This window comes from Oncorhynchus clarkii, chromosome 17 (genome assembly GCF_045791955.1).
Source record: "Oncorhynchus clarkii lewisi isolate Uvic-CL-2024 chromosome 17, UVic_Ocla_1.0, whole genome shotgun sequence".
In the NCBI taxonomy this organism is placed as follows: domain Eukaryota; kingdom Metazoa; phylum Chordata; class Actinopteri; order Salmoniformes; family Salmonidae; genus Oncorhynchus; species Oncorhynchus clarkii.
In genome coordinates, this window is record NC_092163.1 from 46,433,107 (window position 1) to 46,453,996 (window position 20,890).

At 40.1% G+C, this 20,890-nt stretch overlaps 2 protein-coding genes and 1 pseudogene across 4 annotated transcripts; 2 read left to right on the forward strand and 1 right to left on the reverse strand.

The window, feature by feature from the left end:
• Positions 1 to 2,038: 2,038 nt before the first annotated feature.
• LOC139370960 (translocon-associated protein subunit alpha-like) lies at positions 2,039 to 6,422 on the forward strand (annotated as a pseudogene).
• Positions 6,423 to 7,372: 950 nt separating this feature from the next.
• Positions 7,373 to 14,338, forward strand: LOC139370966 (neuritin-like). Its single transcript, XM_071110906.1, has 4 exons — positions 7,373 to 7,397; positions 7,575 to 7,664; positions 9,057 to 9,207; positions 11,637 to 14,338. Exons 2-4 carry the CDS (start codon positions 7,613 to 7,615, stop codon positions 11,869 to 11,871), a joined length of 438 nt encoding a protein of 145 aa, XP_070967007.1. The 5' UTR covers positions 7,373 to 7,397; positions 7,575 to 7,612; the 3' UTR covers positions 11,872 to 14,338.
• A 1,236-nt stretch (positions 14,339 to 15,574) lies between these two features.
• LOC139370965 (protein SYS1 homolog) lies at positions 15,575 to 20,860 on the reverse strand. 3 transcript variants are annotated; one of them, XM_071110904.1, is made up of 4 exons: positions 20,585 to 20,733; positions 19,437 to 19,693; positions 19,277 to 19,344; positions 15,575 to 17,672 (listed from the first exon to the last, which is right to left on the reverse strand). In XM_071110904.1, exons 2-4 carry the CDS (start codon positions 19,596 to 19,598, stop codon positions 17,432 to 17,434), a joined length of 471 nt encoding a protein of 156 aa, XP_070967005.1. In that variant the 5' UTR covers positions 19,599 to 19,693; positions 20,585 to 20,733; the 3' UTR covers positions 15,575 to 17,431. The 3 variants fall into 3 exon arrangements, with proteins under 3 accessions (XP_070967005.1, XP_070967004.1, XP_070967006.1); XM_071110903.1 differs by having other exon boundaries at positions 15,608 to 17,672; positions 20,661 to 20,860; XM_071110905.1 differs by lacking the exon at positions 20,585 to 20,733 and having other exon boundaries at positions 15,608 to 17,672; positions 19,437 to 20,467.
• Between the last annotated feature and the right edge of the window lie 30 nt (positions 20,861 to 20,890).

Below are 20,890 nucleotides of genomic sequence, written 5' to 3' on the forward strand. Positions count from 1 at the left end.
ATACATTTGCAAAAATGTCAAAAAACATGGGTGAGAAAACAACAGATCTAACACTAAAATGTGGAATAAGTAAAGGGATATGAATACTTTCTGAAGACACTGTATATATGTATATGCAGTTGTCACTCTCCTTATGTCCTGCTGGGCCTGCCCCAGACCATAATAACAGCCAACCACCCACAGTTAATATCGACCAAATGATCATTCTACCCAGCTTCCAAAGGAATATGAAGGAATAAGTAGGACGTGACCTGCAGGACTTTTTGCCACATTTAATATTTAAAAAACTAAATTCGGTGTTAAAAAGATCTAATCTGCCATTAGATCTTTTTAACACCGAATTTAGTTTTTTAAATATTAAATGTGGCAAAAAGTCTGTTGGTGACAGCCCTTTCACAGACTCTCCTTCACAACAAGACAACCAACCATTCCACTACTGGAGTATCCCCTGCATCCTTCAGGCTGGGATAACATTCCAGTTAGTCAATGGGCCTCGTTGACATGCAAGCTGCATCTGTTGAGTGCCTGCACCCAACTGTTTAAGAATTGGAAACTGTCAAACAGGAAGGATACTGGCCTTGTCGCTGCAGCTTGCCCAAAATGACCAGTTAGCTGTGCAAGCTCGTCAGGCCCTGCCAGAACTACAACCACCACTGGCTACTTTGTCTCCTCACCCTGTTAGGATACTCTCATGTTCTGGTCACCTCAAACACTTTTAATCAATATTGCACACTTAGTTCCATTGGGTAAAATAAGGAAACATTCAGAGTTGTACATATACGCTTCTAGAGTAGATGACTGTTGTATTACAGTTTGCTTTCCTGTAACTTGGTTACGCTTCTGTGTGCTTGCGTCGTGAAAGGCTTGTTGATATATTTTGCAGAATTGTCCACTGTTGATATGCTGTAAATCTGTGAATGACATTTTAAACATGAACACACATTAAACACTATTTGGCTTCAGCTATTCAAACACAATCCTTCAAGGAACCTAATTCCAATGTCTGAGCCCACTTGTTTTCTTTAGAGCCGGTGACAACAGCCACAACATTTTAAAAAACATGTAACTGTATGTATTTCCATTAGGCAGGACCATACAGCACTGAATGAGAGCACATTTGACTTGGAAACTTGTCTATTAGTCAGCTACCAAAAAGTAAAGCTTATAATCATCATAAATATTCAAGTTTACATTTCTGCCTGTTGTATTTCGTATTTCGTATTTACAGCTCTATTTTTCCAAGATCCATTAAGACATCCTAATGATGTTTGTTTGTGTGTGTAGGAAAGACAATTGACTAGTTGTATTAAAAAAAAATGCAATATTGGGTTACATGAGTGTATGCGATCCATCATCCCTTCAGCCAGGCATTATTCTGCACTTTTTGAGTTTAGGGCAGGGATCATCAACTAGATTCAGCCGGGGGTTGATTTGTTCTTGAGCGGATGGTCTGGGGGCCGGAACATAATTACAAATAATTTGCAGACCGCAAATTGACCGCAAGAAGCCCAAACCGTTATAATGTTTGACTAAAACATAATAATTTCAAACCTTGCTTACATTTGTATACGATCACGTGTCTCTCTATTGTGCATGGGAATACTTGAGAACAGATTTCTTACATTAAAATAACTTGCAGCTGATTTCCCAGTGTTTTTACGGTCTTTTATGTCCAACAACGAAAATTATACCAACATTTTTATTTTTTTGCTCAGAAAAATCGGGGGCCCATCACACCACCCTGCAGTGGTTTATGGGGTGTGTCACAATATCTCTCAATCTAACCACTTTTGCAGTCAAATATTTTTACACAACCATCCATTTCATAAATGGGAAGGGTTAGGGTGTCTCACAAATGTGTGGGCCTTGTCATTAGCCTAGTAAAATAAGGTTGATTCAATCAATTTCCCCCCAAACATGGTGACATCACCAATATGTGCATAGTATGGTGCGTCTCAAAGACTCTCTTATCCCACCCCTTCGCTAACCTTTCTCTGACTGCTGATGTGCAGCAAGCTACAAACTTGACGGCAGCAAAATGTTTAATTTCGGATCAAAAATACTTGTACTTTTCCTCGTGACTTTCCCATGTGGCCAGATGTCGTTCGGTGAGTAATTTACTATTTCGAATTTGCATTCTTCACTAGCAGTCCAGAGAGAGTTCATTGCAATATTGAAAACTTAGCAAAGTTAACATTGACGTGGCATAATGCAGTTTTTCATTCAGTGATATAAAAAAAAAATACTGCTTTGTCAGAAAGCTTCATGCTCAATATCCTTGTCTGATAAATTAATTAAGTAAACAAATGCATTTAACACAAATTATAGGAGGAACATAAAACTTTGGGAAGCTCTCTCGATATAGGCTTATTGATACCTCGCATGCTTATGCAAATGCATAATTACCATAGATGTAGTTTTGTGGTAATTCATTAAAGGGCCTACTGCTGACTGATGACCGACTTTACAATTTGCTATCCAAAGTTTTATACAGCATTTTCGAATAATTACCAATCATCAATCATAACATGACCCAGTTTTAGCCTTTGGCCTACACATTCATTGTGAACAGAGTATTGTAATACACCATCATAGTATTACACAATGAACGAATAAAGCTCTTCTCATGACCATTTGTATCAATTTACTGCTGTCACTATTTTACATTCATTTGATGTTTGTTTTTGGTGCAAGTGCTACCAGAGTTTTTCATCACAACTGTCATCAACTATTATAGTACCTTCAGGCACACAGGTTAAGCGGCTTCATTCTCAGACAGAGGCTGCTTTTATAACAATTTATTTCACATGTATGTGTTAAAATGGATTCATCACTAATGGATTCTTCTCTGTGTTGGGACAGGCCAGGTATCTGCAGAAGAGTCTGCGGAAGACATCGCCCCACATGCAACAGTCGATGAGGAAGAGGAGGATGAGTTGCTGATGGAGGAAGATCAGGTCCCAGGCTCAGTATGTGACGTTGTTCGAACTAGGATGAAAGCGGCTTTTATTGTCCCTACCAAATGAATGTAAGTACTATTTTCTCAAATCAGTGCATTTAATCTAGTTTCTTTCCATTGCATTTTGAAATCTCTAAGGAATCAGAAGATGACTTAGATTAAGATGCTGCAGTTGGAGATGTAACCTCTCACCCTGATGCTGACACCACCATCATCTTTGTGACTGGGGAAGGTAAGTCTTCCTTTATGGATACTCATATCGTTTTACTCAGTCATTCTGTGTAAGTTAAAGGGAAATATGCAAGACAGCATGAAATGGAATTATTCACATCAACGGTTTCATGTGTATATCATTGTGCCCTCCATCCAGAGTTCCCAGCCAATGAGATTACGAAGTTCCTGGTGGGTTTCACCAATAAGGGAAGCCAGGATTTCGCTGACCATTCCCTGGAGGCCTCCTTCCGTTACCCTCGGGACTTCCAGTTCTACATCCAGAATGTGAGTCTGGGTTCTGGTACACATGATGCTTGCATGCCTCATCTGAGAAATAGAAAGTCCCCTTGAAAACACACATCATTATCTAACACATTATACATTATAATGGGGTTTGTAGTCTGTTTACTTCCAATTTATTATCTAACAATTACTAGAATATAAACTTCTTATAAAGCCTTTACAAACCCAATAACATATGTTACCCATAATAGAGAGCAATAGTAATGTTGTCTTTTTTACTAACTCCGCCATGATTCGTTGGACAAAGCCTATGGTAAAATAAAAATTTGCAGGGTTTTTGGCTAAACACCAAAAATAAGGTCTGTTGTAAACACAGGCTTAAGAGATCTTATACGTTTTGTTCTATGAAATAATCTTCATCAGCTAATGTCGCTTTTTGTGAACTTTGAAGCATTTATGTAATAAAAAAAGCACAAAATGCTTCATAATTCATAAAGGTCATGTTAACCCTTAGCCTTCAATTTCTGTGCCCCAGCTGAAATCGAATTAACATTAAAAAAATCCCCTTCAAATCCGTCTGTTTAAGCTAGAGATATCTGTTTTTTTCTTTACATGGGCTGCGTCTCAATTCACCACATCCGCCGATATCGCCCTTCCGAATCTGCGGTGAAGGGTGGCAGAGCTAGAGCGGTGTTTGTTAGACCATGAGACATCCCGAAAATCGGTCTTCTCAGAAGAACGACTGAACAGTTTGGCCTACAAAGTATTATGTAGTATGACCCTTTATGGTGATGAGACTCTCACAAACACAGTGGTGTTTTCCGTTTTGCTCTAGGACGCCCACAAGCCTTATAAGACTTGTCTGAAGGTCCCTGGTACCAGTTTAAAAAATGAATGGAACTACAGTATGGAGATGGTTTACTGCCTAACATAAGGGGATAAATACTGTACATAAATTGTTTCCTGATTTTCCTTATCGCTCAGATGTAGGACAGACGCAGCAGAACAAACTTCCTTTAGATTTTATTTTTTTACTATCTGTTGTTCCATATAGTGAATCTATTATTCATTGTGTTTCTATTGGCTAATGGCAGTATGCCAAATTCGATGTTTCATCCAATCATTTTTGTAGATTTTTTTTTGTTACCTGAAGGGGTCTTAGAATTAAAAATCAAATAACTAAATGATCATTGGTGTGACCATCTTAAAAAATTCCATATGTTAACAAATATAGAAAATAAACACCTTGAGTTGGAACCCCTCCCCCCTCAGAACAACCTCAATTCGTCGGGGCATAGACTCTCCAATATGTCGAAAGCATTCCGCAGGGATGCTGGCTCATGTTAACTCCAATGATACCCACAGTTGTGTCAAGTTGCCTGGATGTTCTTTGGGTGGTGGAGCATGCTTGACACACACGGGAAACTGTTGAGTGTGAAAAACCCAACAGCATTGCAGTTCTTGACACAAACGGGTGTGCCTCGCACCTACTACCATACCACATACACAATCCATGTATCAATTGTCTCAAGGCTTAAAAATTATTCTTTAACCTGTCTCCTCCCCTTTATTTATATTTATTGAAGTGGATTTAACAAGTGACATCACCTGGATTCACCTGTTCAGTCTGTCATGGAAATAGAGGGTCATGTTAATGTTTTGTATACTCAGTGTACATGGAGTACCCTGTAATGCAGTTTTGGGAACTTTCTGCTATTGTTGATCAGAAAAGTAGATGTTTTTGGTATCTAGTTCACAGCCTTGCCCCTGAGCACTGTGGTCCAGCCCCAGCAGCAGGCCTCCTTTGAGTAGTCCTTCATACCTGCTCAGTCCATGGCTGGTCGTCCCTTCGGCCTGGTCATCCTACTCAACTACCAGGACAGTGAGGTGAGACTAGATTGATTGGTTGATTGATTGATACATTATTATTAGAATGTCTTGCATCTTCAAGATACCCAGCCCAGGGTTCTTGACTAGATGTTCAGAAATCCCTTGGAATGTATGGGCTGAGGCGCTGATCTTGGGTTTCGACTGTTACGCAGGGCAACGGTTTCCAGATGGCCATTTACAACCAGACCGTCACTATCGTTGAGCTGGAGGAGGGACTGGATGGAGAGAGGTGACCATTTCTTTGCATACATCAATTCTATTTTTATACTCGTATTTGGTTAAATTAATTTATGTCAGGTACATTTGTTTAAATATGGTAACAAATGTTATATTGTCTATATTATTATTTTGTCGACATTACACATTTTGCTTTGTTTCTTTGTTTCATCTTCCTGACTGGATTAGTTGTCTTGGCGATCTTTGGCATGTACCAGGTGCTGGAGTCTAGGACGGTACGAGTCTTCTCAACATTTTCATCTAAATTGTGATATTCTGAAATTTCTCCAGCTCTTTACATGGGGTGGTGAATGTTACATAAAGAAATAGCACCTGGGTAAATTAAGTGATGACCTATGTTGTGCAGAGGAAGAGGCTCCCAATGAAGGTGGAGACGGGCACCGGTGGGATGAACGATGTGGACATCAGCTGGATTCCCCAGACCCTCAACATCATGAGTAAGTTGAGCTTTGTCATGAGCTTGGATACTCTGCCATAGCTTTTCCTCCTGAGTGCAGGGAGACAAATTCATGCTCTGTTTATGCAACCACTTTTTTGGAAGCGTACTTTGGTTGAAAAGGCATCCTATTTTTTCATCTTGTCTGTGCAGGGATGAATATCAACTCAAATTTCTACATTGACCATCCTCTATCTCTCTCTTTTTCTCTCTTTGTCTTTCTTTTACAGGCAAGGCATCGGCATCCCCTAAAGCCTCCCTGAGGAAACGCACCAAGAGAGCGGCTGGAGTAGATCAATAAATCATTCCATGATGCGGCCATCTTCATATCAATGTCCATCAGGCCCATGTTTAAGGCCCATGCCATCACAAGCTCCAACAACCCAACCAACATCAACCTCTGGGTGGACCTAGTTAGTTACTCAAGAGCTTTTCCGATATGCCCCCGATACATAGGCCTACACCAAACGTTCTTGGACTGAAGATAGTGGTGTCATGAATGTGTCCCATTTAGACACCACTCCAGCTGGACATTTTGAGACTGATATAAGACTAAAGACTGAGTAAATGGATCACCATGCCAGATCCATGAAAGATGGGTGAGACGTGGAGTGTTATACCTGCCAAAGAAACCAGTAATGCTACACCAAGTATTTCAATCATCTTGGGGTTTTTTTTGTACTTTTTGTAATGAATGCTTTAATTTCTGAAGTATTACGATATTACGGGTTTTGTTCTATTTCATTCTGTGCCTCACGACTCCCTCAGTTCGTCTACACAGTCAGGAATTGAGATAGTGACCTCAAAGTTCTTCCAAGGGAAGGTTTTCCTTGATCATGTCATACTTTGAAATATCATAAAGCTGCTGTGAAATGCTCATTGAAGAGAATTTAGAAAGTAAAGTCCACCCGCTAACAAGTTACATTGTTAAATATGAATGATGCAACTGTATTTCAAACATGACTTGCTGTCAGTGTCAGGTTGTCAGTGTCAGGTTACATTTTATCCCAGACCATATACCACCATAAATGTACCTGAAATGCTCAATTTTTTTCCCAAAAAAATAATAGGTCAAAAAATCTGGATAAGAAATGTGTTCACTTTCTTGAAATATTTGCCTTTTTTCTTTTCTTAAAGTTGAAGTGATGTTATTTCATGCCACAATGTATGATGTTCTGAAATAAGCACCTTAATTGGTCTTTTGATTTTGCTCAGTATTATTCTCCGAAGAAAAAGATGACTGGTGTCAGATAAACAGGGAACCGACTGAGGAGACCAAATATGTACCAATGGGCTATTTGTCTGTTTACTGTCAGCAAATGAGAAACATGGGATGGCACTAAACGTATCTCTGGCGCGGAGCGTCAATGAGGTGAGTGAGAGAAGCGCTCGGAGAGGCAGCACGCACGAAAGGAGCAGGTAACGTCACGGTTGTTCCATTCGTTTTGATCGAGAATAAACTGTAACTGATTCGGCAAATGTTAATCGCCTCCTGTTAACACATATATGCCGCAACAAGTCATTTATTTTGATTGATTCATTTTACTTCGCTTTGATTTCATCTCAATTTATGAGCGATTCTGTTGGATCCCACAGATGGCGCAAGGCACCCTCCGCTGGGTTTGATATGGGATATGGGATTTACGTCGGTGAAGATTTCAAGATTTTGTGCATTTATTGCATTAGGTAAGGCTGGATAAAGTATAATTTTAGATTTATTGGTAGAACAATACTTTTTCGTATTGCACGTTTTATAATATCTTGGATGAAATATGTAATATTTTATTAATTAAGGGTGTAGTCTAAATTTAGATGTTGCATACAGGGTGAGAATAGAGTTGAATTATTTGACAGTGACGAGCCCTTTTCATATTTGAAGAGGTTATCAATAACTCATCATCCCTCAGGTGTGTGTTGTAGGATAGATTTTGGAGCGCTTTAAAGATCTTTGGCCAAAAATAGACTTGCAGAGTTGTGTTGATGTATAAAGCATGTATTAATGCACAAATAATTGAAAGCAAATGACAACAAATATTTTAAAGTATTGTAGTGTCACTTACCCTACATCTGGCATTCTTGTTTAATACATTAATTCCATGCATTCACTCAGAACATAAGTCTTTATGCAATATCTGCACATATGCACATATGTCCATATCCATTCTGTTAAATTAAACAATTATTCCTGGTTTTAAACTTTTTGAACCTGTGCAAGCTGAATCATATTGGTGTACTATAACAATATTCATATTGAACAAATAGTAATATAACCACTAGCCTACCTTACATCTAGCAAGGCGTTGCTTTTTGGCAGGGGGCAATGGATTGAATGTGAGACAGCCTACAGTGCAGTGGGACTTGGGAATTGAATAGATTTCTTGAAAATGATCCAGGCAAACCAACAAAATCTAGGAGCAGTTGGTCTTTCTTCAGCATCTCAATATAACCCAATCCCTGATTAATTTCAATGTTTTCTATGCTTTTAAAGCGATCATTTCAAGCTGATGTCCCAGACAGTGGCTATTACAGTGACCTTTGATACCTTATCCCTGACCCTAAGCAATCAATAAGTGAGTGTGAGAGAGGAGGGAGATGAGAGAGAATTATGACAATCATTCTCACAGGTGGCCTATGCTGATGGTATCTAAATCACACTGTCCAAGCAGGCCAAATATCTCCCATGCAACACTCATCATTAAAACTACATTGAGAGGCAATTTGGAATGACTGGAATAAAAATGTATCCTGCCAAATCTCCTAAAGTCCTGGGAGGGATGCTGAGGGCTGATATTCCTCTGTTTCCTCCATTTTAACTCCAAGAACAACATAGAAGGAGGGTGACCTACTTTTGGCATCCTCCCATTTGTTTCAGAAGACACCCTTTGCTTCAAATAGGGAGGTAGATAAATATCTAGATAAAGGTGATACAAGAGCCTATTGTTATTCTATCATGACATAAAACAATTATATTTGGCCTCTGTAAGTGCAATGCCTGAAATGTACAACGAAACTTATGAGAACAAAGGGGAATTCTTTCCTTAATGCATTTGAATGTATTTTTCTTTCTGTGTTTTGCAGTGTCCCTGACTGTGGCAAGAGTCTCAGCGGCAGATGTGAAGTGTGAGAATATTTACAGGGACTTCTCTGACTGTGTTCTGGAGTTGGGGGAGAGCATGGATAACTACCAAGAGAATGTGACCAGCGAGATGGGAGTGGAAGCTGTGTGCAGGTGAGAGGAGTGTGTGTGTGTGCAGGGGCGGACTGGGACAGGGACTGGGACAATTCGGCCTTGACATTTTATCCACACTAGCCCATATCACCCTGCCAACTCAAGACTTCAAGAAATACGTTTTTCCATCTAACATGTCCAAGCAGGAATGCATGATTCAATATATTTTTATGTGCATCCTAATCCAGTGACAATTAGACTACAGGCTTGTTGCTATATTTTACTGTCAGAATAGCGCTCCAGAATTTCAAATTTTTTTCAATAGAGATTAATTACATTCATCTTTAGGTGCTCTATCATAGGCTAATTAATTTGGGGTTCAACACCAAAGGAAGTAAAAACTCAAAACACATTAACTAGATCGCTAACTTAATATAATTCTTACTGCTAGTTGCCATGTATACTCAGTGGCCAGTTTATTAGGTACACGATCCAGTACACAAAAATGGTTTGCTCCTACAGACAGTGAGTCATGTGGCCGTGGCTTGACACCTGCCTGGGGTCAACAGTACAGTCTGGTGTCGGTGGTGTAATGGTGTGGGGAATGTTTTCCTGGCACACGTTAGGTCACTTGATACCAATAGAGCAACGTTTGAACGCCACACCTTATTGAATCCATGCCCTGAAGAATTCAGGCTGTTCTGGATGCAAAGGGGTGTCCAACCAGGTACCTAATAAACTGGTCACTGTGTATTTATCTAACAATAAATGTAACGTCCTAAAACAAATGTGTAAGCTACATGTCTCATAGCTACTAGTTGTTGGCTATGAGACCTTACTATTATAATTTTTTTAATAGGCCTATGCCCTCGCAATGGCCAGTGCGCATTTAGCACACACGCAGCTCCATATCACAAAGCCATATCAAATATATTGGTTGTAAAATAGTTGCTATTGAGCTGAATATTGAGAGATGAGAAATAAAAAAGTATACGGACAGAAAGCTGAGACCCTCATCTCTTCGACAGGGACAAGGGGACAAAGCTTCCAAAGCTGTGTTTTCCCCGCAATTGCATTTAAAATGTTATACCATCAGAACGCCTAGAGGGCGAGGAGAGTGGCTCGCTCATCAAAGCAGCAGGCCCCAGAAGGGACACAGGCACAGGGGCAGGGCAGACACTTTCATTACAGGAATCATGTTGATAATGCACTTTACTGTTTGAACAAATCATGGTTTTAGCTGCGCAAAAAAAAGAATGTTTGAGTGAGGTGACAATGTAGAATGTGCTCTTTCTATGTTTGTAGGCACCCTCTTCATTTTTTACGATCCATGATCTTGGATGTCGAACTGATGACAGAGTTGAGCAGGTCTCTTTGCTCATGACTTTGAATGTGAGTTTGTTTGATCTCAGCTCAGCTTATCAGAAAACCAGGCTGGCCTATCTTGGTAGGGAGGCTGGTTGTTTCCCACTGATCTGCCAAAGGCTCACTAGCGATTACTATAACAGACAACAGGCCCATGAGCTACCGGCCATGTCACCTTTTAATGGTTTTATTTTTATGTAAAAATATATAATTTTTGAGTGTGTCAATTTCAACTAGCCCACCCAACTAAAAAATGGTCCAGCCCATCTGGCTTCTGCCAGAATTGCCAGATGGCCAATCCGCCCCTGTGTGTGTGTATGTGTGTGTGCAATGTACAGCATCCTCTATCCATCTGCACTTACTGTACGTCTGCGTTTGCAGTGCACCAGGATCTCATGGAACCTGATTACTCTTACGACCATAGGCAGATAGAACGTATATAGAACAGCGTCTGTATTTTACCAAGCATTCTCCTTCTGCTTGTGTATATCAGATCTTGTATTGAAATCCAGCGAGGTGTGTACCTTGCGGAAGAACAGTGGAGAGAAGAAAAAGATGCTGTAACCTCCGAGGGAGATAGCAGAAATGAATGGTGCTGAAACACAGCCACTGTACTGAATAATTTATGACTTTGCTGCAGCAGTAATGAAATTCTGAGGCCATCTTGTTTTTTTTTTACATTGTTAATGTGTGCATTCCATTACTATAGTACAGTATATTACTGCCTAAAGCTTACACAGGCCTTGCCTTTCCTGGGTGAAAAATGTCCCTTTGCAGCGTCAGCTCTTTTTATAATCTAATTTCTGTGGCTAAAGGAGGGTTGATTTGCAAAACGCAATAATTTACAGTGTTGCTGGACAGTAGTATAAAAACAACAATTCAAAACAATAATACAACAAACAATACTCCTATAAGACACCTTCAGCCGTGTGTTACAGGAGAGCTTTGAAGCCTTGCATGTGCGCCGATTAAAGTGCCAGATAAATCAAACCAATAACATTCTTGAATCCAATAGATTGTAACCAATAGCATGTTTTCATGTCAAATATGAATGAGGCAATGTATGTGTCGGTGGTAAAAGGGCTTTATCAAATACATTTGATTGATGGATCTTTCACCCCTAGCCACTGGGAGGCGTTCCACACGTGTGCCCTGACGGCACTGTCCGGGTGTCAGGAGGAGGTGGGCTCCATCTGGGAGACCCTGAAAGAAGACTCCAGGAAGATCCGCTTCCAGGGCAGCCTCTTCGACCTGTGCAGCCCCAGCTCGGCCCCCAGCCTGCGCTCGCTTCTATCCCCTCTACCCCTGCTGCTCTTAGGCTTGCTGATCCTGGGAGGGCCCATCTGGCCATCCACATAGGTGGGGGATGCCTCCCTCCTCCTCGCTCCCAACCCCATGCACTCTCACATTCCCCGGGGTGGCCGGCTGCATCCTGAGCACATCTGAAAACTGAAGCCAAGGATTGGGGGGGGGGGGGGGGGAATCAGTGAGTAGAGAATGAATATGGATTAAGGTTAGCACACAGAGCCATGTCTCTATGGAGACGCCATAGACATCTTTGGTACTGGGTAATTAGAAGGCTATGATATCACAGAGCCATTGATGTCTGTGGAGAGACGGAGGGATACCTATATCGCTCTGGGTTACCCACCATAGATGTCTATGGCACTAGGTAATTTAGAAGGTTATGTTATCAGGGCCTTAGATATTAATGTCATTATTATTGATGAGTCTGGATAAAAATACACACCCAATACCCAAGCAATTGTAATGAAAACCTATTACAGTATACGCCTATGAAAAAAGCAATTTTAAAGCAATTGGTCAATTTTGTTGACAATCAAGTGAATTCTTTCAACTTTGACCTTTTGACCCCTACACACCAGCCCAATGTTTGGTGTTGCATGGCTGCTATAATGACACCAAAAAGGCATTTTTCCATATTTTTGCTCTGTTAAACAATTTATTTGGTCATCCTGTTACAGTAGGTGCTGTTAAAGTCAGGCAATGCTGTTAACTGAAAATATTGTTCCTTGCTTTATTATGCACTTTACAGTAAAATGCCTAATTTACCGTTAGTCATTGTGGATAGTTATTGTACCTGAAAATGGTATCTGGTTATGTGAGAATCTTCAGTGTTGTTTTATGAATCTGTCCTGTATGGAAGCCCAAGTGTATGGCTGTCAATTCATTTAATATCATTGAGTCCATAACAACTATACACAACCGTACACAGTTCACGTCAAAGCACATTCAACTTTACAATAACACAGCTTACTGAGTAGAAATAAATACAAGATACTTTATTATGAAAGCTAAAATATATAGGACTTAAAGTGGTACTCCAGTCTCCTTTTCACCTCAGTTAGCACCTGATTTATAAAATAAAAAAAGAAGGCGCATCTAAATAAGTGGTCAAAATCTGTCATGACACAGCACAAGTGGGGGGTCTTTCCTCTTTTGTTCTCTATTGCTCCTCTACTGTTCCTCAAGCAAGGAGGAGGCCGATGACATCACGGAATCCCATCAGACCAACTCCTTAAATGCCCTACTCCTCAAAGTTTGCTCAAAACATATTTTTTCACCCTTTAGTGTGTGTACTTTACCATATTTATACTTGGGATGTATCTTTTCAACAGTAAACGTTAAAAAAATTGCTGGAGGACATCTTTAAGTTAAGGATTCTCTTAGGGCACCACCCTGCATTGTTAGCCCTAATGCCTCAGTGCAATACAGTATTTGATGTTGTCAACAGCTGCAATATATCATCAAACTGAGTCAATATAAATATGCAATTGAAGTCATTAAGTCGTTTTCTAGCAATATATTGTAGTGTTAGTGTATAGGTTTTCTGTTACTGTGCTCTAACCAAATGGGAAATTAGGGGTGAATGCTGACTTAGTGCTCAGACTTTTGCGCAAATCTCTCAATCAAAATCTCCACACACTACTTCAGCCCACACAGGATAATTCTTCTTCTTTTCTTTTGTACCTTTCCAACATGATCTATAGTATGGATCTCTCTCTGCATGGTTGTGTCTAGATATTAGGCTAGATATTCAGTTTAGAATCCATTTCCAAGAGACATAATCCTCTGTAAGCATGTTTGTACTGGTTGTCCTCCACACCTAGTCTGTGCTCCTGAATGTGGTAGCATTCTGTCACCCAATCTGTGTGCCTGGTGCCAAGTGTCCATTATTATTTTTGAACAGCAATGAGTTTCGCATGAGCAATATGTGTTGTAAACACTTTATGGAGTGACTACTTTCCTTTTCCGTGAGATCGGCAGCTAACGAAAGCATGAAAAATATCACATTATTTAAGGGAGATATCATAACCACCAAGTATATTACTATACATGTATGACTGACTGATTATTGAATTACCACAAAGAATTACCACAGAGAAAAATACATCAGTAAACACTACAGAATGTAAGAATTCAATATGTATGTGGTCTTTCAGAGATACCAACTACAGAGTACATTATTTACAAAAAGCCTGTATTAAGTATTGTATTGCAAAGTAATGTGTTTGAAATAAAGTATGAAGTTTGAAATATGACATTCTGTTTATACATGCATGACCACACAGAGGGGATCTACTAATTCAAGATCACTCGCTGCTTCTCAGATACTCTGTATATTTTCCATCACAATCATAGAGAACAGATAGATTCTAGGCACCAAGAGTTTTTGTTGATACGATGTCACTCCTCTGCTTCCCCACACATTTCTTTTTTTAGTCATCTCGTGGCTAGGTGCTAATGAGGACTGGATCCAGTACATAACAGCCCAGCCGCCAATCAGCCGCTCGTTAGTGGGCTCCCATCTGTTCTCCCCCACCTGGCCACAAAGAGAGCAGAGAGGGAGTAGGGGAAGAGGCAAAGGGTCCAGCAGGGCTCAGGGCCCCCGGGGCTCCCCCATGGGAGGCTAACATCCATGTGTGGTGGTAGTGTAAACCCCTCATTATGTTGCCTCCTCCATCGCTGACATTTCTTCAATCCAGTGTACATCTCCCACAATATCCCACATTACAATGCACACAATCACTTTTTTTGTGTGTCAACGTTAGTAGATATCATAAGAAAGTAGGCTTGTATTGCATGTTACAGTATGTATCTTCTTCCTGTACTGTCATGTAATGTGCTGGTGAATAGAAATCGGATGACGAGTAACGACTAAATATTCAGATCTATGTTATTGATGAAAAGTATAAATAATCTTAACATTGGTTCCAGTGATGGAAGAAGTATAAACTATTGAATTGCACTTACTTACAGAGACATTTTTCAAAGTATAAGAAAATTAGATGATCCATGACTTTCCTTGGTGCTTATCGTCTACTGGTCTAATGGGTCCTCAGATCCTCACAAAGTTCTACAGCTGCACCATCGAGAACTGGTTGCATCACAGCCTGGTATGGCCACTGCTCGTCCTCCGACCACAAGGCTCTACGGGTAGTGCGTACGGCCCAGTACATCACTGGGGCCAAGCTTCCTGCCATCCAGGACCTCTTTACCAGGCGGTGTCAAAGGAAGGCCTTATGAAGCTGGTTGAGAGAATGCCAAGAGTGTGCAAAGCTGTCATCAAGGCAAAGGGTGGCTACTTTTGAAGAATCTCAAATATAAAATATATTTTGATTTGTTTAACACTTTTTCCGTTTAGTACATGATTCCATATGTGTTATTTAAAAGTTTTGATGTCTTCACTATTATACAAATAAAGAAAAACCCTTGAATGAGTAGGTGTGTCCAAACTTTTGACTGGTGCTGTACATATTAATGTCCTCGACTAATCTGTACCCCCCCACATTGACTCGGTACCGGTGCCCCCTGTATATAGCCTCATTATTGTTATTTTATTGTTACTGTTAATTTTTTTAAACTTTAGTTTATTTAGTAAATATTTCCTTAACTCTTATATTTCTTAAAACTACATTGTTGGTTAAGGGCTTGTAAGTAAGCATTTCACGGTAATGTCTACCTACACCTGTTGTATTCGGCACGTGACAGATAAAATGTGATTTGATTTGAATAGATTAAATCCACAACAAGAGCTAACTTTCAACAAATGCATTTACAATACTGCAGGCAATTATAGTTTCATTAGCTTTATTACATAAATGGCTTAAAATGTATATTTTTTAAAACAAGTTGTGGTTTAAAATCTGAGAAAAACCATCCCAGGAAAATCTGTGATGTGAAGAGAAGCACTCTTTGCTGTGACAATAAAACAAAAACAAAGGATTTGGTCTTAAAGGGCATCTCCACCACTTTTCAACCTCATATTAATTATCTCCAGCACCAATCCAGTATCTACATCTGTGAATACTGTGTCTTCTTGATGACATCATCAAAGGTTAAAACAGGTTTTTTTAAACAGTGATTTTTAAACTTTGACATTCGAGGTGAAGTGGGGTGCAAGAAAATACCCTCCCTCTTGGTTACTTTTAATCCTACCATGTGACGTCAGAGAGAAGCATTTTTTATTACCTTTTTTCTAATCGTTTTAACCAGATCGCTTTCACATATGTAGACAATGGTACTGGAGAACATTAATGAGGTTGAAAAGTGGCAGAGTTTCCCTTCGAGACTTCAAACGATCAAACTTACTAAGAGTTCAACAACTTGGTGATATAAAACCCCTTAGCACCAACGCTAGAGGAGAAAGTTGGTGTAGAAACATTACACTGCATAGTCCTGATTTCCACTGCAGTTCAAATTAAACAGAAGTTCCGAATTAAGATTCAAAAATGTGAAAGGTTATAGCCTAGGTTATTTTTTTGTAAAAATAATTTTCAGACTATGAGAAGGAAAGAGAAAGTGTGTTGAAAATCAGCAGACAACCATTAACACTGAGCATGCTGCTTACTAAAGTAGGTTTACATTTAAACTTACCATAGACTAGCCATGGCATCAGCGAGCAGTCAGGCACACACAGTGACAGCATCCTGTCATAACACAGCTGGTGGCTGACAGACCATCTCCAGAGGGACCATCTGCTCTCCACAGCATCCCATCATATACACGCAACACTTTAAAACCAATAGCATCGTGCTGAGCGAGGAATGATTATCAGATACTTGCTGCTCCTGAAACACTACAGGATGTAAGAATTCAATATGTATGTGGTCTTTCAGAGACACCAACTACAGAGTACATTATTTACAAAAAGCCTGTATTAAGTATTGTATTTAAATTCTTAATTTCTGCTCCCATTACATGGCTCAGTAGGCCTACTTTCATGTGCTTTCTTGTTACGTTAACTTCCTAACGTTGATTGTATGGTTAAGCTTTGCTGATTCCGTTCATCTCTCAAGCTCACATACTTTAATGAGGAATAAAATAGAACTCCATATTTGGTGATCTGTTCTTTACATGTATGACTAGTTTGTTATTGTACCATGTTCAATGTTTATCATTCAACTGGCTCAACTAAAGCTGCACTTTTTTCTCTCTCAACTTTATAGGACATAACCAAAAAGCATGTCCATGACAACCATTTCTCTATATTCATCATGTGATATCATAATTTAATACAATTATGAAACTATTCAGATCTTTGTAACACTTTGTAACTAAACTCTGCTTCAAACGGTCTCAAAGAAAGTGGTATCTTAGTCTGTGGTTCAAGGAAGAAGTTAGCATTCACTCTTAGATGTGTAGTACATGTGTAAAAATTAATACAGCAACCAGAACCAATTCAGTTTATCTCCAAGTCCTTGAATCCATTGAGAGGTGTGCAATCTTCCAACTCTGAGCATCTCTGTCTCTAGATACAACTACTGTGTTACTGCAGCTCACTTCCCAGTCCCACCAAGTCTTTGGGCACAAATGTCATACCCCACATCATACTGTACAGATAACTGTAGGTGAACAATTCACAGGGGGTAAGTCAGTGTCACAGAGTTGGGTCAGGTCAGAGGTTAGACTTAGGTCCACTGTTGACTGGGATGGCCCTCAGCTCCGTCCGCATGCACAGGTACTCTCCAATCACGGCCATCAGAGCCATGCAGGCCACGTTGACCAGCCACCAGGACAGGGCCGCCGGGAAGTGGGCGTTGTAAATCCAACAGCCTATCATGTGAAAGAAGTGCACAGTGACGGTGAAGTCCAGACACTGCTTCCCTCGGCGGATGAAGAACCACAGGCCCAGGGCACTGACGAAACAGGGAGACAGATGCACGATGAAGGACAACATGACTCAAAACAGGTTGATCTTTCAATTGAAGTGTGTGTGTAAATGTGTAAAAAAAAAAAAAAAAAAAAAAAAAGTGTTTTATTCATAGCTCATAGTTAAGTAAAATTACCAAACATTAAAGGGATACTTTGGGATTTTGACAATGAGGCCCTTTATCTACTTCCTGAGCCAGATGAACTCATGGATACCATTTGTATGTCTCTGTGTCCAGTGTGAAGGAAGTTAGAGGTGGTTTCGTGAGCCAATGCTATCTAGCAATGACTGGAAGTCTATAGTATGTAGTAGCATGCTTCCAGTCATTGCGCTAACACTAGTTAGCAATTGGTCAAACGCTAGTTAGCAACTTCCTTCAAACTGCATTTAGAGACATACAAATGGTATCGACGACTTCATCTGACTCTGGGGAAGTAGATAAAGTATCTCTTTAAGATTGTAGTCTATTATAGAGCATAATGGATTATTGACCTCATAATAAGCCAGCCTTTCATCAGTGGTACATGACTAGACTTCTTCATACCAGTGAAGTGTTGAGTGAACATGTAGCACTCAGATTTAGGCCAGGGAGCCCAAAATAAATGTTAATTGTGTAGATACTCCTCTAAGAAAACAAAATGGTCCAAACCTCATGTCTCTATCATAAAAAGTTATTGGAGTTTTTACTCTTGTAGGATGGCCAACATTAGGGTGACTAAATCAATTGAGACTAGACAAATAAGTAGTCAAAAATCTGGAAAATAGCATTGCGTCACCTAGGCTGGACGCTATGCAACAGGCTCACCGTTGAATTCATGTTTCTTCTCAAATCCGGAGGATGTAAACAATTCAAAGGTAAAATAGATATCTATTTTGAGACGAGATATGTAGTATTTTTATATTTTAGTAGACGTTTTCATATTCATGTGAAATTCCTGTTCTTTTAAGAAGATCTATCACAAAATCTCTGAAATGCCAACGAAGCACTGAGCATACCGCAAGTTCTTTATTTTCAAAGCCTTTTACATTTAATTCAGCACGTCATGCTAATTTAGCTTTTTGCGACCAACGGAAACAACTTTGCAGATGACCACAACATGTAAAATCATCAAAAAATCCCTGTGAGAAAGCGCACCGCTCTCTCAAGAGCTCCAATGTATTAGCTTACGAAATCTGACTTTTTGGATATAATGTTAATGATATGTTAAAAAAGGACTCCGCTGAACAACTCAGAACATTAAAATCATATTGATCTTGGTAAAATGCATTTTATAACATAAGGAAGTGAAATTTCATCACCAAATCGCACTTTCACCCAGAGTGGTTGGACAACATAGCCTCTGCAGAAGTTAGGGCATTCATTCTTCTTGCACTTTGAGGAGCAGAGCTACTGTCAAGGAAAGGAGTTTGTGTTTATGCACGACATACCACCCTCACCTAATCATGTCAATGTGGTGCTATATGGAGCCCTCGCATGGTCGCAATGCAGACCTTCGGAGGCCCCCATTTGCATCAGATGTACGGAGCCGTATCAATCACACGTACGGAGCCGTATCAAGCATAAATCGACTTTTAGGCCCATTCACTTACCAGGTAAGCGAGTTCAAGATGAATGCCATCATTGAGAGTCTGCCCTGCATTGTTGCAAAACCAAGTACCTGCAAGCATAGAGCCATGTTATGAATCAGTCAACTGTCAACTCAAAATAATAAATAGAAAATCATCTAGGACACATTTCACGAGGACACACCTCATAACTGAAGATCTGGTCCAGCGATCTGTTGGTTTGTACGAGACTATCCACTCCAGCCAGCCACAGACCCAGAAAGCTGTAGTAGATGCATTGCATCAACACAATCTGGGACAAGATGAGGACCGGGTCCCAGATGTAGCTGCGGAAATGACTGCCCATTCCAACGCTTAAGGAGGGGACACAGGGAACCCCGAGCAGCTGAAAATGAGTGCAAGGCTACTCCTCTGATGTATAGGGAGTCAGTGACTCAAGACCTGAAATGAAATGGCAGATATTTCACATATTCATTTCAATTGTGTTAGCTAACTAGTACATGACGACCTAGCTAACTAGCTGTTATAAGCATTATTCTAGTTGGCTAGTTAGGCTAACAACATTGCTAGGCTTACTTGCCAACGAACTAGCTAACTGTTAATTAGCTAACTAAGTGACAAACGCGTGTTTTACATGACCTCTTGTATAAAAAAATATAAAAAATCTAGCTACTTGATAGCTGACCGACATTGGCTGACTGGCTTGCTAGCAGTACGTCAACAACTGGTTGATAGCTTCCTAGCTAGTTTTCCGGAAGATACCGACCCTACCATTTCGCTCGTTTACACTGATTGAGCTGCACTGAGGTCGGGACGCAATCATAATTAAGACACCTTTGGAGCTGGCGAGAGATACGAGTTGGAAAACGTACCTCAATACTGGGACGGCATATGCAATGTACTCAATGTTACGAATTTCACACTGCTCCATCGAGAAGATCTAAATACTCAAACTCTCTTTTTTTTCCAGAATGAAGCCCTTTTCGTCATCATGCTAGCTACCAGTAGCCATTATGGAATGGCATGTTGTGTTGAACAACATAGGAACACTAATAGTATTTCAATCTTCTCTGTGGAGCAGTGTGGATAAAGGTACCCTTTGGAGTACAGTGGCATATCATATTCTTGCATTGAGGTACGTTTTCCGAACCCATATCTTGCGCTGGCTCAATTGTGTCTTAATGTTACCACGATGGCTTTCCGAGCTCAGTGTAAACAAGCTTAACCGTAGGGTCGGTGTCTTCTGTCTGGCAACCTAGCTAGCTACCTACCTAACACAACTAGCTGTCTTGTTAGCAGTAGGTATTATTGACTTTACAAAGTGTCGCCTACTTTTACTGATATTCAATATCGAGTCGGAGTGTTAGGTAGTGAGATATCCAAAAGTACAACAGACATTAAATCCCACCATAAAGCTACGAGATAACCTGGAGCTGATGACGAATAACAGAAAACAGCAACACAATCGACCCGGAAGAGATGTTCCTCTATTTCACAAGAAAAGTATGTTGTATCTGGAATGGGAAGGGAAATCCGGCTATTTGAAAAAATGATTGAAAAAAAGGTTGAAACGTTATTTTTTCACTGCTTTTGGCTGCCGAGGTTACTACTTCTGGTGTTAGGATTTTGTTTTAAGGC

Coding starts and splice junctions, on each gene's coding strand:
- LOC139370965 (XM_071110904.1), bottom strand. CDS start 19,598: ATGGGCAGTCATTTCCGCAGCTACATCTGGGACCCGGTCCTCATCTTG. Junction 19,345..19,436: donor ACCAGATCTTCAGTTATGAG/GTGTGTCCTCGT, acceptor CTATGCTTGCAG/GTACTTGGTTTTGCAACAAT. Junction 17,673..19,276: donor ATCTTGAACTCGCTTACCTG/GTAAGTGAATGG, acceptor CTGTTTCGTCAG/TGCCCTGGGCCTGTGGTTCT.
- LOC139370966 (XM_071110906.1), top strand. CDS start 7,613: ATGGGATTTACGTCGGTGAAGATTTCAAGATTTTGTGCATTTATTGCA. Junction 7,665..9,056: donor TTGTGCATTTATTGCATTAG/GTAAGGCTGGAT, acceptor TGTGTTTTGCAG/TGTCCCTGACTGTGGCAAGA. Junction 9,208..11,636: donor GGAGTGGAAGCTGTGTGCAG/GTGAGAGGAGTG, acceptor TTTCACCCCTAG/CCACTGGGAGGCGTTCCACA.